Here is a 12,998-nt window from a genome sequence, read left to right as displayed (position 1 = left end):
ATAGTCCAACATTTTGGCCCATTGCCATAGTCCCTATAGTTGTTTTAGAGGGAAATGCAGAGACTGCTTGATGAAAAACTGTCCCTGAAGGCAACGCGGATCAGAGGTTTTGCATAAATTTCCCTCTAAAACAACTCTGTCTGGTAACGTTGTGTTATTATCTCATAGTGTGGTGAATGTGCAGGTCACAACTTGTCCACCAGAGCGTTGTGGAGTTGTTGGATTGTGTATTTGATGAGTTTGATGAGGGAAACCAAGAAATCCCATTAGCCTCCGTAGCATAGCTCTGAGCAGCTCACGGCTCTGCTCCACCGTTCTAAAAACAGCTTGTGGAGATGTTTGTGTTGTTCTGTAGCGTGAAGCTGTAGATCAGGAGAACGAGGGGCCGTGTGCCTCCGGTGACGGTGCGTTTAGGTGCTGACGAGGAGGCGGGAAACCTCAGTCTCAGCCGAAGGCCTCCATTAAATCTCCTTGTTAAACACAGCTGTGGAGCAGAGCCGAGTATTGATCTCTGCTGATCTCCTTCTAGCGGCGGTGGCGGCGGCTCGCGGCTGCAGTCGATGAAGACGAACTCAACCTCGTCCTCGTCCTCCTCCTCGCTGTAATTAACTCATCACACACTCGTCAGACTCTCAGCGTGTTATTGATCCACTTGAATGTCAAGTTATGGAGTGAAATTGAAATGATCTCCTGTACCTGAACACAACGCTCAGACAGAGGAGAAGAGAGAAGAGACCCAGAGATAATCAGACTCACGTCCAAACTGTAGCGAACCTGAACTAATCATCTGATCTTTACCGCGCTCACTCGCTGACATTTACAGCAGCAGCAGCAGCAGCAGCAGCAGCAGCAGCAGCAGCAGCAGCAGCAGCAGCAGCAGCAGCAGCAGCAGCAGCAGCGGTCGGTCGGTCGGTCGGTCAGTGGTCGGCTGTGTGCTGGCTGAGTGTCGGCTCCAGAGTGAATAATAAAGACACGAGAGGCTGCAGGGCCCTGAACGCAGCACCATTCAGCAGCCTGAGCAGAACCAGGCTTCAATACTGAGCTGCAATGTTTCATATATTAACCCTGTCGTCCTTCTGGGTCAAACTGACCCAATCTGTTCCCTTCCTCCATCCTTCCCTTTTCCCTTCCTTCTTTCTTTCTTTCCCTTCGTCCTTACTTCTTCTTCCTTCCTCTTGTGATCCAGTTGACCTGATCTGCTCCCTATCCCTCCATCTTTCTTTCCTTTCCTTCCCTTTTCCCTTCCTTCTTTCCCTTCTTCCTTGAACAAATCTGTCCCCTCCCTCCATCTTTCTTTCTTTCCCTTTTCCCTTCTTCCTTCCTTGAACAAATCTATTCCCTTCCTCCATCTTTCTTTCCTTCCTTTTTCCCTTCCTACCTTACTTCTTCCTTCCTTTTTGACCCAATCTGTTCTCTCCCTCCTTCTATCTTTCCTTCCTTCCTTCTTTCTTCCTTCCCTGAACAAATCTGTTCCCTCCCACCATCTTCCTTTCCATCCCTTTTCCCTTCCTTCTTTCCCTTCTTCCTTCCTTGAACAAATCTGTTCCCTTCCTCCATCTTTCTTCCCTTCCTTTTTCCCTTCCTTCTTTCCACAATCCTTTTCCCTTCCTACCTTCCTTCCCTTCGTCCTTACTTCTTCCTCCCTTTTTGACCCGATCTGTTCTCTCCCTCCTTCTATCTTTCCTTCCTTTTTCCTCTTCCTTCTTTCCTCCCATCTTTCCCTTTGTCCTTCCTTAGGCTACTTCTTTCCCATCGCCCTTCCTTCCTTTCTTCCTTGACCACAGGAGGGTAAATTAACCTTCCATTAACAACATTTTACATTCATATGTAGATCTGCAGGCGGTCGTAGATAGGAGCCATTGTTTTCCCATGATTCCCTTGTGTTCCCACTCAGTTAAAACCTCACAGACTGAGACTTTATTACTGTTTATTAACACAGACGTGACACAGTTTGATTAATGAACATCACGAGGTCAGAACTTTAAACAGTTAGTGAAAGGAACTAATTTATGTTATAGTTTAAAAATTCATGTCAGTTTCTTTACTTTTATGAGTGTAATTACAGGATAATGAGGATGGTGTAATTATGAAGTGAGTCATGCAGACAGTAATAATAATCAATATTGTAGAAACACATAAATAATTAGTGGGAGTGACGTGTGGCTGCAGATTAGAAGAGACGCTGCTGTTTGACATGTTTGTTTAGAACCACACTGAATTATTTAATGGTGAAAATCTAATTCGTTTCATTTGTTTGTTAAATAAAGGGTTATTTCACAGATTAATTCCCAGACCAATAATCTGATGACGACAACACCGGCTTTGTTTGTTTGAGTTGACGAACGACACAAAAACTATTCAGTCGACGTCTTTTCATTTATTCTGTTTATTCTGCTTCTCCTATAAAATAAAACATAAACCCACAGAGTGAGTGTGTGTGTGTGTGTGTGTGTAGGGATCAGCTTCGCTCTGCTGCTTTATGAGCCTCAGACCTGTTGAGAGGAAGTCGATACTAAGCGCCTCAGGAACCTCAAGAGTCAGGAATCAAACCTGAGATCGTCTCATCTTCGTCTGCTGATAAAGATCTCACTGTCGTAGTATAAAATACCCAGAATCCCGCTGGAGCCAGAGGAGGCACTAGACTTTTTCATTGTTTGTCATTTTTTACCGACAGGGTCATAATGTGTTTTGATCTGATCCGGTTGGTTCTGGTTTCACACCAAAGAACTGTTGATGACATACCTGCGTCCTGTCCTACGTATGCTGCAAGTTTATTTGTCATATACATTAAAAAGTACAATGTGCAGTCAATGCAATGTAATGTCATCTGGCCTGGCTCTCTCTCAGCCCTTGAAACATATAATAGTGCAAAAAAACAAAACAATTTACAACATATGAAAACAATGGCAAAATAAAAACAAAAGCAATATACAATAAAAAGCACCAATAAATCAATCAATAGTCCCCAGCTTCCACAATCATTTAAAAGCAGTCAGTCGTGTTTGCCTCCTGACTCCTTAGAGGTGGTCATGGAGAAGAGGGTGGGGAGGAAACTCTGGTGCATTCTGCACAATAAGGACCACCCACTCTATGTTTTCTTCCATGAACTGAAGAGTTCTTTTAGCAACAGACTGGTGATGCCGAGATGTTCCTCAGAAAGATTCAGGAGGTCTTTTGTACCTGGTGCAGTGAAGTTTTTTAATGAACATTGTTGTTAATTATTGTTGTTTTCTGTTGTGTGCTATGCTGAGTAATGCATTGCATTGCACTTATTGTACTGCCTGAGTTGTCAATGCTTGTCATGTTGTAGTATTGTGTGTTGGATGTTGTGCGTACAGAGTGACAATCAATTTCCCTTCAGAGGGATTAATAAAGTAAACCAACCAACCAACCAACGACCTCCTCTCTGAGGGGCGAGGTCCCAGCTCTGATGCTCTGTAAAGAGGGAAATACAGAGACTGTTGATGAAAAATTGTCCCTGAAGGCAACGCGCATTAGCGGTTTTGCATGAATTTCCCTCTGAAACAACTCTGTCTGGTAACGTTGTGTTATTATCTCATCTCGTGAATGTGCAGCTCACAACTTGTCCACCAGAGCGTTGTGGAGTTGTTGGATTGTGTATTTGATGAGTTTGATGAGGGGAAACCAAGAAATCCCATAATGAGCCTCCGTAGCATAGCTCTGAGCAGCTCACGGCTCTGCTCCACCGTTCTAAAAACAGCTTGCACCAACAATTAAAGGTAACAAACCTACTGCTATGACTATAGGGATTATGACAATGGGCCAATTTGACATAAATGTTGAACTATCCCTTTGAAATGGCCAATGGTCAGAATATTCCCTGGCTGGAGGATCGTCTCTGTGTCTTTAAGAGGTGAAATCTTTCTTTGCCTGGATCAATAAAACATAAAAACTGTTCACACACAGAACGGAAAACAGATCAAACTCAAGCTGGAAGAAATTTTTTGTGCCGTCACGATTGATCCTGATCTCGTTTAATTGCTCCGGTTTATTGTTCAATAATCAAGAGTCACCAAAGTCCCTGAAGGCATCGTCAGTGAGAGGGTTTCTACAGTCTGCTGTGACGATCAGAGTGACAGAGCTTTAAGTCTTAACTTGAAGTCAGACAGCGAGTGGGAAGCCAGTGAGGGATCAAACAGAAAAAGTTTCTGCTTCTTCTTTTTCTTTATCGAGAACTTGAAGAAATTTGAGGTTTTTAAACAGATTCTTTGTCGGAAAATGTGATCCTTCTGCTCTAGAGTTACAGTACAAACCATCACAAGAAGTTGTTTCTGCTTGAGGTGAAGTTTGAACTTTAGTGGAAGAGAAAAGGGACAAATTTAAGAAAACACGGAGAAGACTTGAAGAAGCTGTGGGCGACAGATCGTCGTCTGTCGATCTCCACAAACACCAGAGCTCACGGTGCTGAATCATCTGCTGTTTCATGATCCTATACCTCTATACCTCTCTTCTTTCTACTCAGATTAAATATTTGCTGCTCCACTTTCCTCTCCGGCCTCGGCTGCTCCTCTCACTCACTTTGGCTTTAAACCGTTGAGCTTTGATTGGAGGAGGAGGAAGAGGAGGAAGAGGAGGAAGAGGAGGAAGAGGTCACAGCCACAGGATTCAGCCTCCATTAACCTCCTGGACCTCCTCCTCTTCCTCTTCCTCCTCCTCCTCCTCCTCTGTCCGTCTCAAACTTCCCAGTTAAAGAGATTTAAAGTTCAAACTGAGACTTTTTTAGATCCGTGTCCCCAAAAAGAGTCTTAAACCAAAACCGTTACCCACAATCCCCCTCTCGGCTCCTGCTGGTCTGTCCAGAAGATCTGGATCGTTTTAAGGAGCCATTGTTTATAATGAGTCGTGGTTATTATGGGATGGCATGAACACAAGGTGCAGCAGATCTGTAGAGACCTGGAAGTTGTGAATGAGTTTTAGTAACAAATCAATAACCAATGAGATCAATGAAACATGAGAAGCAGAAAACACAAACTTTGATGTTGTTGTTGTTGTGTGTGACGGTGATAAAGACAACGACTCGGCCCTTCTCCACTTCTTCTTCACCTCCCTCTTGCTCCTCTTACTCTCCTTCCTCCTCCTCTACCTCGCCTCCCTCTTCCTCCTTCTTCTCCACCTCTTCCTCTTCTCCCTTGTTCCTCTTCCTGTATCTCACCTCCCTCCTCCTCTTCCTCCCTCCTTCCTCCTCTTCCTCACTTCCCTCCTCCTCTTCCTCCTCCTCCCCCTCTCCTGCCTCCTCCTCTTCTTCCTCTACCTCACCTCATCCTCTTCCTCACCTGTGTCCTCCTCTTCTTCCTCTTCCTCACCTCCCCCTCCTCTTCTTCCTCTTCCTCTCCTTCCTCCTTCTTCTCCACTTCTTCCTCACCTCCCTCCTCTTCCTCTTCTCCCTTGTTCCTCTTCCTCTATCTCACCTTCCTCCCTCCTTCCTTCTCCTCTTCATCTCCCTCCTCCTCCCACTCTCCTGCCTCCTCTTCCTCTATCTCACCTTCCTCCTCCTCTTCCTCACCTCCTTTCTCTTCATCGTCCTCTTCCTCCCTCCTTTTCCTCTCCTCCCTCCTCCTACTCCCCTCCCTCTTCCTCCTCACCTTCTTCCTCCCTCCTCTTCCTCTCCTCCTTCTTCCTTCTCCTCTACCTCACCCCCTCCTCTTCCTCTCCTTCCTCCTCCTCTTCATCACCTCCTTTCTCTCCATCGTCCTCTTCCTCCCTCCTTTTCCTCTCCTCCCTCCTCCTCCTCCTCCTCTTCCTCCTCCTTCCTCTTCCTCCTCTTCTTCCTCTTCCTCCTCCCTCCTCTTCCTCCCTCTCTCCTGCCTCCTCCTCTTCCTCCTTCTCACCTTCTTCCTCCCTCCTCCTCCTCCACTTCCCTCCTCTTCCTCTCCTCCCTCCCTCGGAGCAGTCGGGGCCGTTAACCCGGGGGCGGTTGCCATGGCAACGGCGGCAACGACAGAACAGCATCCTCCAAAAACTGCGTCGGTGTTGGGTTGTGGTTGTGTGGTTGTGTGTTTGGGGAGCGAGTGCACAGGTGTGTGTTGTTGTGACAGATGCTGCAGGGCGGAGAGAGGGAGCAGCAGGGTGTGTGTGTGTGTGTGTGTGTGTGTGTGTGGTGGAGCGAGCTTAACTCAGACTGCTCTTTCTCTCTCTCTCTCTGTGATAACCAACCTGGCTCCATGTTTCCTCCTCTTCCCCCAAAACGACTTTTATCGACATCAACAGCGAACAACAAAACACACCTCAATGCTTCCTGTCGCAATCACACACACACACACATACACACACACACACACTCTGCTCTCTGCCTCTTACCCACAATGCACTGGAGGTGGCCGCCTCAGTGGCAGCAGCTGCAGACGATGAGTTGCTTCCAGCTGGTTTAGCCGATGTCGACTCGTCGCTGCAGCTGCTCACACCTGAGAAACTCACATTAATGTTCATGTTGCTTGTTTTATTGGTTCATTTTGTGGTTTTTTAACGGTTACACAACACACAACACAAACCTGCTGAGATTTGTCGCTATAGATGTAAAAGTTCACATCACCTGTCGCACAGAAAACCTTCTACTCCGACACCAGAGGCTGAGGGAGTTTGTTGCAGCTGCTGCTGAACTGTTGCTCTGCTGTTTAATTAGTCTCCAGTTGTGCACAGTAAAAACCAAGAGTCTACACCAGATGTTAGAGCATAGAGCCTCTTCATCAGGACGGTTACTGCTGAAATCGACCCAATCTACGGTGGCCCTGAGGGACCAACGCACTGCAGCTAAAAGGAAAACACATGCTACAAAGCCAGAACACAACTTTATCAATTTGTTTTAAAGGTGTAGTGTGTAAAATGAGGGGAAAACTGTGACATTCAGATTCTTGGTTACAGCGCTCACCCCTCCCATCGGTAAAGAGACGGTGGCCTCCGAGGACAAAAAAACGTATGCGGAAATGGCGTCTTCCATGACTGGGAGTATTTTGGGAGCATGGAGGGATGAATTTAAGATATCTATGTCTTCTGTTTCGTCCTCCTCCTTCTTCATAGGTTTGTTTATCTTGAAACTCTTAAACGTGCGCTCTGATTGGCTGGATTTTCCTTTCGGGCTACCGTACAAACATGGCAGCGCAAGATGGCGACACTCTCTAAAGCAAGACCCTTGAAGAAGAATTGTAAGGCTAAGAAATCCAAACACATCTTATTTTATACAGCGATTATACCCTACAATGATATATTCACGAGTAGTATATATTCAGATTTTGCCAAACAACCTCACCAGATAATAAACACTGGACCTTTAAATTTAAATTTCAAATTCAAAAGCTTTATTTATAACTCAGGAGCCATTGAGGGAGACCCTCATTTTCAATGGGGCCAAGTGCACAATAACAGAAATCACAAAAGCAAGCACAACAATTTACAATGAATCAGTCAAGGCAAGAACATGTAATTTCATACTGTTGGGCAACAGGGTGCTTAAATCTGTTTAGGGAAGGTGGAAAAGCCAAATTCAAGGTGTTTTTCAATGCCTTCCAAGATCATGTAAAACATAAAAACATTTTCCCCCACACTATTTTCACTATTAAACTTCTTTTCAATGCACCTGTTTGATTTCTTGCTAAGCTAACCGTAGCGACTCTACATACTCTATCTTTATTCGAAGCAGCTGCTCTCTCCTCGTCCTGGTCCAGGTCTTTGAACGGACAGACAGCAACGCATCTATTGTCTTGTACCGGCTCCTAAATGCAGCACGGTGCCTAATGATGCGTTCAGGGTCATCAGGAGGAGGGAGCGTCTCTGCTCGGCTGCTGATCGCATTTTAAAGACGCAGATTATGGAGAGTTAATGATCATCCAGCTGTTTGTCCACCGCTGGAAATACAGATTTACACACTGCGAATTCCAAGAATATTTGTCTTATTTCTTGTCAAAACTAATCTCTTTTCACTTAAAATAAGACTCATCACCTAAAAATAAACTTGTTTTTAGATCATTTTCACTTGTTTCAAACAAATTTTCACTTAAGTAGAAAAATCTGCCAGTGAAAGCAGGGTTTTTGTGCTTGTAATAAGGAATAAAAACTTGTTCCACTATCAGATTTTTCTACTTATTTCAAGTAAAAATATGCCTGAAAGGAGTAAAAAGTGTCTTAAAATCAAGCTAATTTTTATATGATGAGTGTTATTTTGTGTATTATGAGGTTTGTTTTGACTAGAAATAAGACAAATATTCTTGGTAACATATTTGAGTTTTTGCAGTGCACAGATCAGTTTGACAAGGTGACGTGAGGGGGCGGAGTGGAATGTTTTATCATTATACGTCTTTATATGTCAATGTCCAATAGGTCTGATTGGTTGATGTGATGTCTCCTCAGATGTACATCCAGACGGCCACGCTCACCGTCTCCCTCAGCCTCAGCGCCTCCGTCTCCTTGGGGATGCTCTACATGCCGAAGGTCTACATCATCATCCTCCACCCGGAGCAGAACGTCCCCAAGCGCAAGCGCAGCTTCAAGGCCATCGTCACCGCCGCCACCATGACCAGCAAACTGTCGCAGCTGGCGGCCGAGCGGCCCAACGGCGAGGTGAAGACGGAGCTGTGCGAGGGCGTGGAGGCCAACGGTGAGTGTGTGTGTGGGGGAGGGGCTCTCCATCACTCTGATTGGCTAACAGTTGCAGGTTTAAAAACCACGTAAAGTGAAAATACAAAATAATCAGAGAATTTAATATAAAGTAAAATATAAGAGTCAACTTCACAAAGTTTCAAAGTTTTTGTTGTTTATAAAAACTAAACAAACAGAATTTAAAGCAGATATCAGTGGCACGGCCGTTTCGGCTAATGCTGTGTTCAAGGCAGGCTTTTGAAACCGTAAGTTACAGCTTCAAGTCACAACTACGACTTGGTAGCGTTCCAGGTAACCCGTAGCTCGTGTTTTTACCGTCCTGTTGTCTGTGAAAGTTCCCTATAACGGCCACTCGTAACTTCCGACCCGTGAACTCGTACCAGATCGAACTGGTATGACTTCACAGGAAGGAAAAACACAAAGTACGAGTTTCCTTGAACGCACCATGAGTTAGCAGCCCCCGCCCTTGTCAGGCATCAATTGGTCCTCGTGCTACGTCACCACATTCACGCGCATCCCTTGGCTGCACACACAGCCCTTCATGCCGTTCTCTCCCCTCATTGGATAACACTTGTATCCCACAAGGAAAATTTTCTCCTCGGGTTACAGCAGAGCAGAGTGACGGAGAGACTCGTGTTTAGGCTGAAATACTTCATGTAAGTGATTGCTGACGGAAAATAGGACTATTTAGGACTTATATTAACAAAAACATTCCACTGATATCTGCTTTAATATCATATCATGATGAGATGAAGTCATTTTATAGCTGTTTTAATGTTTATTTCATCAGTCAGAGCCTCATTAACTCTGTTTTTTTAATATAAACTGGTTGATTAAGTCACAGTCTGTGACCAGCTGTGGGAACGAGCCTCATGTTTCTCAGTGTGTGAGCTTCATGAAGCAGAACGATGGGAACACACAGGTGTGTTCATGAACGTGTCGGGTTTGATTTGTTCACAAAGCTTCACTCATGAATAGTCAGAGAGCTTTGATTGATTTCTGTCCCAGGTGGTACAGAAGGTTAGAAACTAATCCCACTATTTCCTCCGACTCCACTCTGTTCCAACTCTGTTTGACGTATCAAACAACAGTGCATCAAAAAGTCAATAAAATAAGTTAAAAATCTAAAACATTTAAGAAAAACTGAAACTAAGGTGAAAGAATTTCATACAAATCCATCATCCAATCAAAATCACATTGACGCAATCATCAACGATAAAGTGCTGATTGAAATATTGTTCATTTACAGATGATTAACCTTCAGAGGGGCATGTGTGGGTTTAAAGGGATAGTTCAACATTTTGGCAAATTGGCCCATTGCCATAATCCCTATAGTCATAGCAGTAGGTTTGTTACCTTTAATTGTCGGTGCAAGCTATTTTTAGAACAGCGGAGCAGAGCCGTGAGCTGTTCAGAGCTAGGCTACGGAGGCTCATTATGGGATTTCTTGGTTTCCCGCATCAAACTCATCAAATACACAATCCAACAACTCCACAACGCTCTGGTGGACAAGTTGTGACCTGCACATTCACCACACTATGAGATAATAACACAACGTTACCACACAGAGTTGTTTTAGAGGGAAATACAGAGACTGCTTGATGTTGAACGCAACGCGCATCAACGGTTTTGCATGAATTTCCCTCTAAAACAACTCTGTCTGGTAACGTTGTGTTATTATCTCATAGCGTGGTGAATGTGCAGGTCACAACTTGTCCACCAGAGCGTTGTGGAGTTGTTGGATTGTGTATTTGATGAGTTTGATGCGGGAAACCAAGAAATCCTACTGCTAAGACTATAGCGATTATGGCAATGGGCCAATTTGCCAAAATGTTGAACTATCCCTTAAAAAATGAGCGCATAGAGCATAAAGATATCACAGGGTGCAAGTCTGTAGGAGAAACTGCAGCAGAGATGATTTCAGTGAGTTCCAGAAGCCGGTGTGAAGCTGACGTAACGACCTGGACCTCCTGCAGGTGGAGACAGGAGTCATGAACAAGAACAAACAAAAAGACACGAGCTGTAAATGTTGTTAATGATTGTGTCGACTATAAGAGGAGGAGGAGGAGGAGGAGGAAGAGTTCCTGTGTGAGTGGGAGCCAGGTTAATGAGGATGTAACAGGAAGTTGACGGGTTGGAGACGCCACCTGAGACCAGACGTGATGCAGCAGCTCCCAGTTCCACTTCAAAGCCGCTTCTCCGTCCGTCAGCAGAAAAGTGGAGGAGAGGAGGTCGGTTTGTTTACTCGTCATCAGAGATGTGCTGACTGAACCGATCTGCTTTATCTAACGAGCAGCAGTAGCAGCAGATCTCACGTCAGCGCCGCGCCAGCCTCAACCGCCTCACTCCGTTTTATCTGCTGTGTGTGTGTGTGTGTGTGTGTGAGGGGGGAGAAATAAAAGATTCAGTTGTTAGGAAAACCAGGAGGAAAACGTGTCAACACCTGCTGGAGACGTTGGAGTGTTAGTTTTGTAGTCAAGACCTTTTTAGCTGTTGTCTCTATAAGCAGAGGAAAGTACGGTGGCCCTGAGAGCTCAATGCACTGCAGCTTAAAGGGATAGTAGCATTTTTTTCAAGTGGGGTTGTATGATCTACAAATAGCCCCTAAGTGCTTAAATTGCAGTAGAAGACTCTCTGCACTCCTCCCGTTAGCAACGCCAGCCCATAATAGTCCTGCCCAGAGATTTACAACATACAGTGTTGTGAATGGACCCAAAGAAACGGCCTATTTTCGCGGCCTAAAAGAGGTTTAGTAATACACAGTTCCATTGTTCGCTATAATATAATTTTTTCCAGCCCTTCAAAGTGCAGGTAAAACACAGTTTTTATTTGGAGCAAACCAACTGCTGATCGGCGGGCGCTAACCCTGGGCGGAGGGATACGTGAGTTGGTTTGGTCCAAATAAAAACTGTGTTTTTCCTGCACTTTGAAGGGCTGGAAAAAATTATATTATAGCGAACAATGGAACTTTTTTTTCACGTAAAGCCTCTTTTAGGCCGTGAAAATAGGCCGTTTCTTTGGGTCCATTCACAACACTGTATGTTGTAAATCTCTGGGCAGGGCTATTATGGGCTGGCGTTGCTAACGAGAGGAGTGCTGAGAGTCTTCTACTGCAATTAAAGTACTTAGGGGCTATTTGTAGATCATACAACCCCACTTTAAAAAAAATGCTACTATCCCTTTAAGGTGTTTTTTAAACTTTAAAAGTCTTGAACAACAAGTCCCAGCAGGTTCGTCACTTTTTAGTGTCCCCTGGAAACACTTCTGAGAATTTGCAGCTCTTGTGTTGTCAAGCTTTTTGAGATTTGATTTGATTTGATGTATTAATTCATGCCAGGAAGACACACTGGAAAAGGTGCAGCATTTACATATCAGTTGAAAACTTTACAAAGTACAAACAAAAAAACATTTCAAGTTGAAGTTTCAAGGCAGCAGGCGAGGGAAGAAGAAGACTGAAGAAGATGTTGTTGGAGTTTGCAGCACTTTTGTTTATTTGCATGTGTTTTATAAAGCGTGTTGAGCTCTCAGGGCCACCGTAGGAAAGCTGATAAGGAGTTCATGGTCGGGACAGAAGACCTGAATCCTCTCCACCTGCGTGTGTTTGTTTGTTTGTTTGTTTGTTTGTGAATCAACCAATCACAAACCATCGTGACTGAACTTCCATAAAGTCTGAAGTTCCAACTCTCACAAGAAAATAATGAAAGATTGAAACTGAAAGATGAAGCCAACAGCGAGGTGCAGTACCTCCAATGGCCACATGAGTCTGACTCATGTGAAAAGGCTCAATTTCTATAAACCAACCAAACCGTTCCTCAGAAACCTGAGTTTTACCTTCATATACAGTTTATACTCAGGTGCAGGTGGTAAGCGGCTGATTCGGCTGTTGCTGTTCCTCCAACTAAAGTTTGGAAATGTTATTTCAATCAATCATTTCTTCCCTTTTATAATTCTAATTTATGTTATATTTTATATCGTTGGAAAGCCTGATTAGTCACCTTTACAACGAGGTACAACTTGTAAGGATTGTGCATTTGTGAAATGAGCAGCACAGCTAAACGGGCAGTTAGCACCCAAAATAAATGTGCCAAAATCCCCAACACAGAACTCGTCATCATTGAAGGCAACCTCAAAGCAGTGAGATATTGGAATGAGATTCTGGCGTCAGTGGAAATCCCATTTCTCCAGGACCTGTTGGTATAAAATACAACACCACCTGGTTTTATTATAAGAGAGAAATGATTGGCTGTTTTTGAGGAGTTAGTTTCCCTAACTAAGGCTGTCTTCAGACCTGGCTTGTTTGGCGCCATTGTTCCGAAACAAGGAGCGTTTAACCCCAAAGATCGGTTCATTTGGGAAGATGTGAACACAGCAATGCAGGATAAAACAAC

At 44.4% G+C, this 12,998-nt stretch overlaps 1 protein-coding gene across 3 annotated transcripts in view; it reads left to right on the top strand.

Moving 5' to 3' along the window:
• Positions 1 to 12,998, top strand: part of grm8b (glutamate receptor, metabotropic 8b) — a 589,884-nt gene that overhangs the window by 575,998 nt on the left and 888 nt on the right. For all 3 annotated transcript variants that reach the window (XM_085780237.1, XM_085780235.1, XM_085780236.1), the window contains one exon: positions 8,362 to 8,608. In XM_085780237.1, the coding sequence (XP_085636363.1) occupies positions 8,362 to 8,608 (247 nt within the window). The remainder of the gene's footprint in view (positions 1 to 8,361; positions 8,609 to 12,998) is intronic.

The sequence above is a fragment of the Trachurus japonicus genome, chromosome 6 (assembly GCF_045865225.1).
Source record: "Trachurus japonicus isolate A0001 chromosome 6, Traja_1.0".
NCBI lineage: Eukaryota > Metazoa > Chordata > Actinopteri > Carangiformes > Carangidae > Trachurus > Trachurus japonicus.
This window is presented reverse-complemented; position numbering and strand designations above follow the sequence as displayed.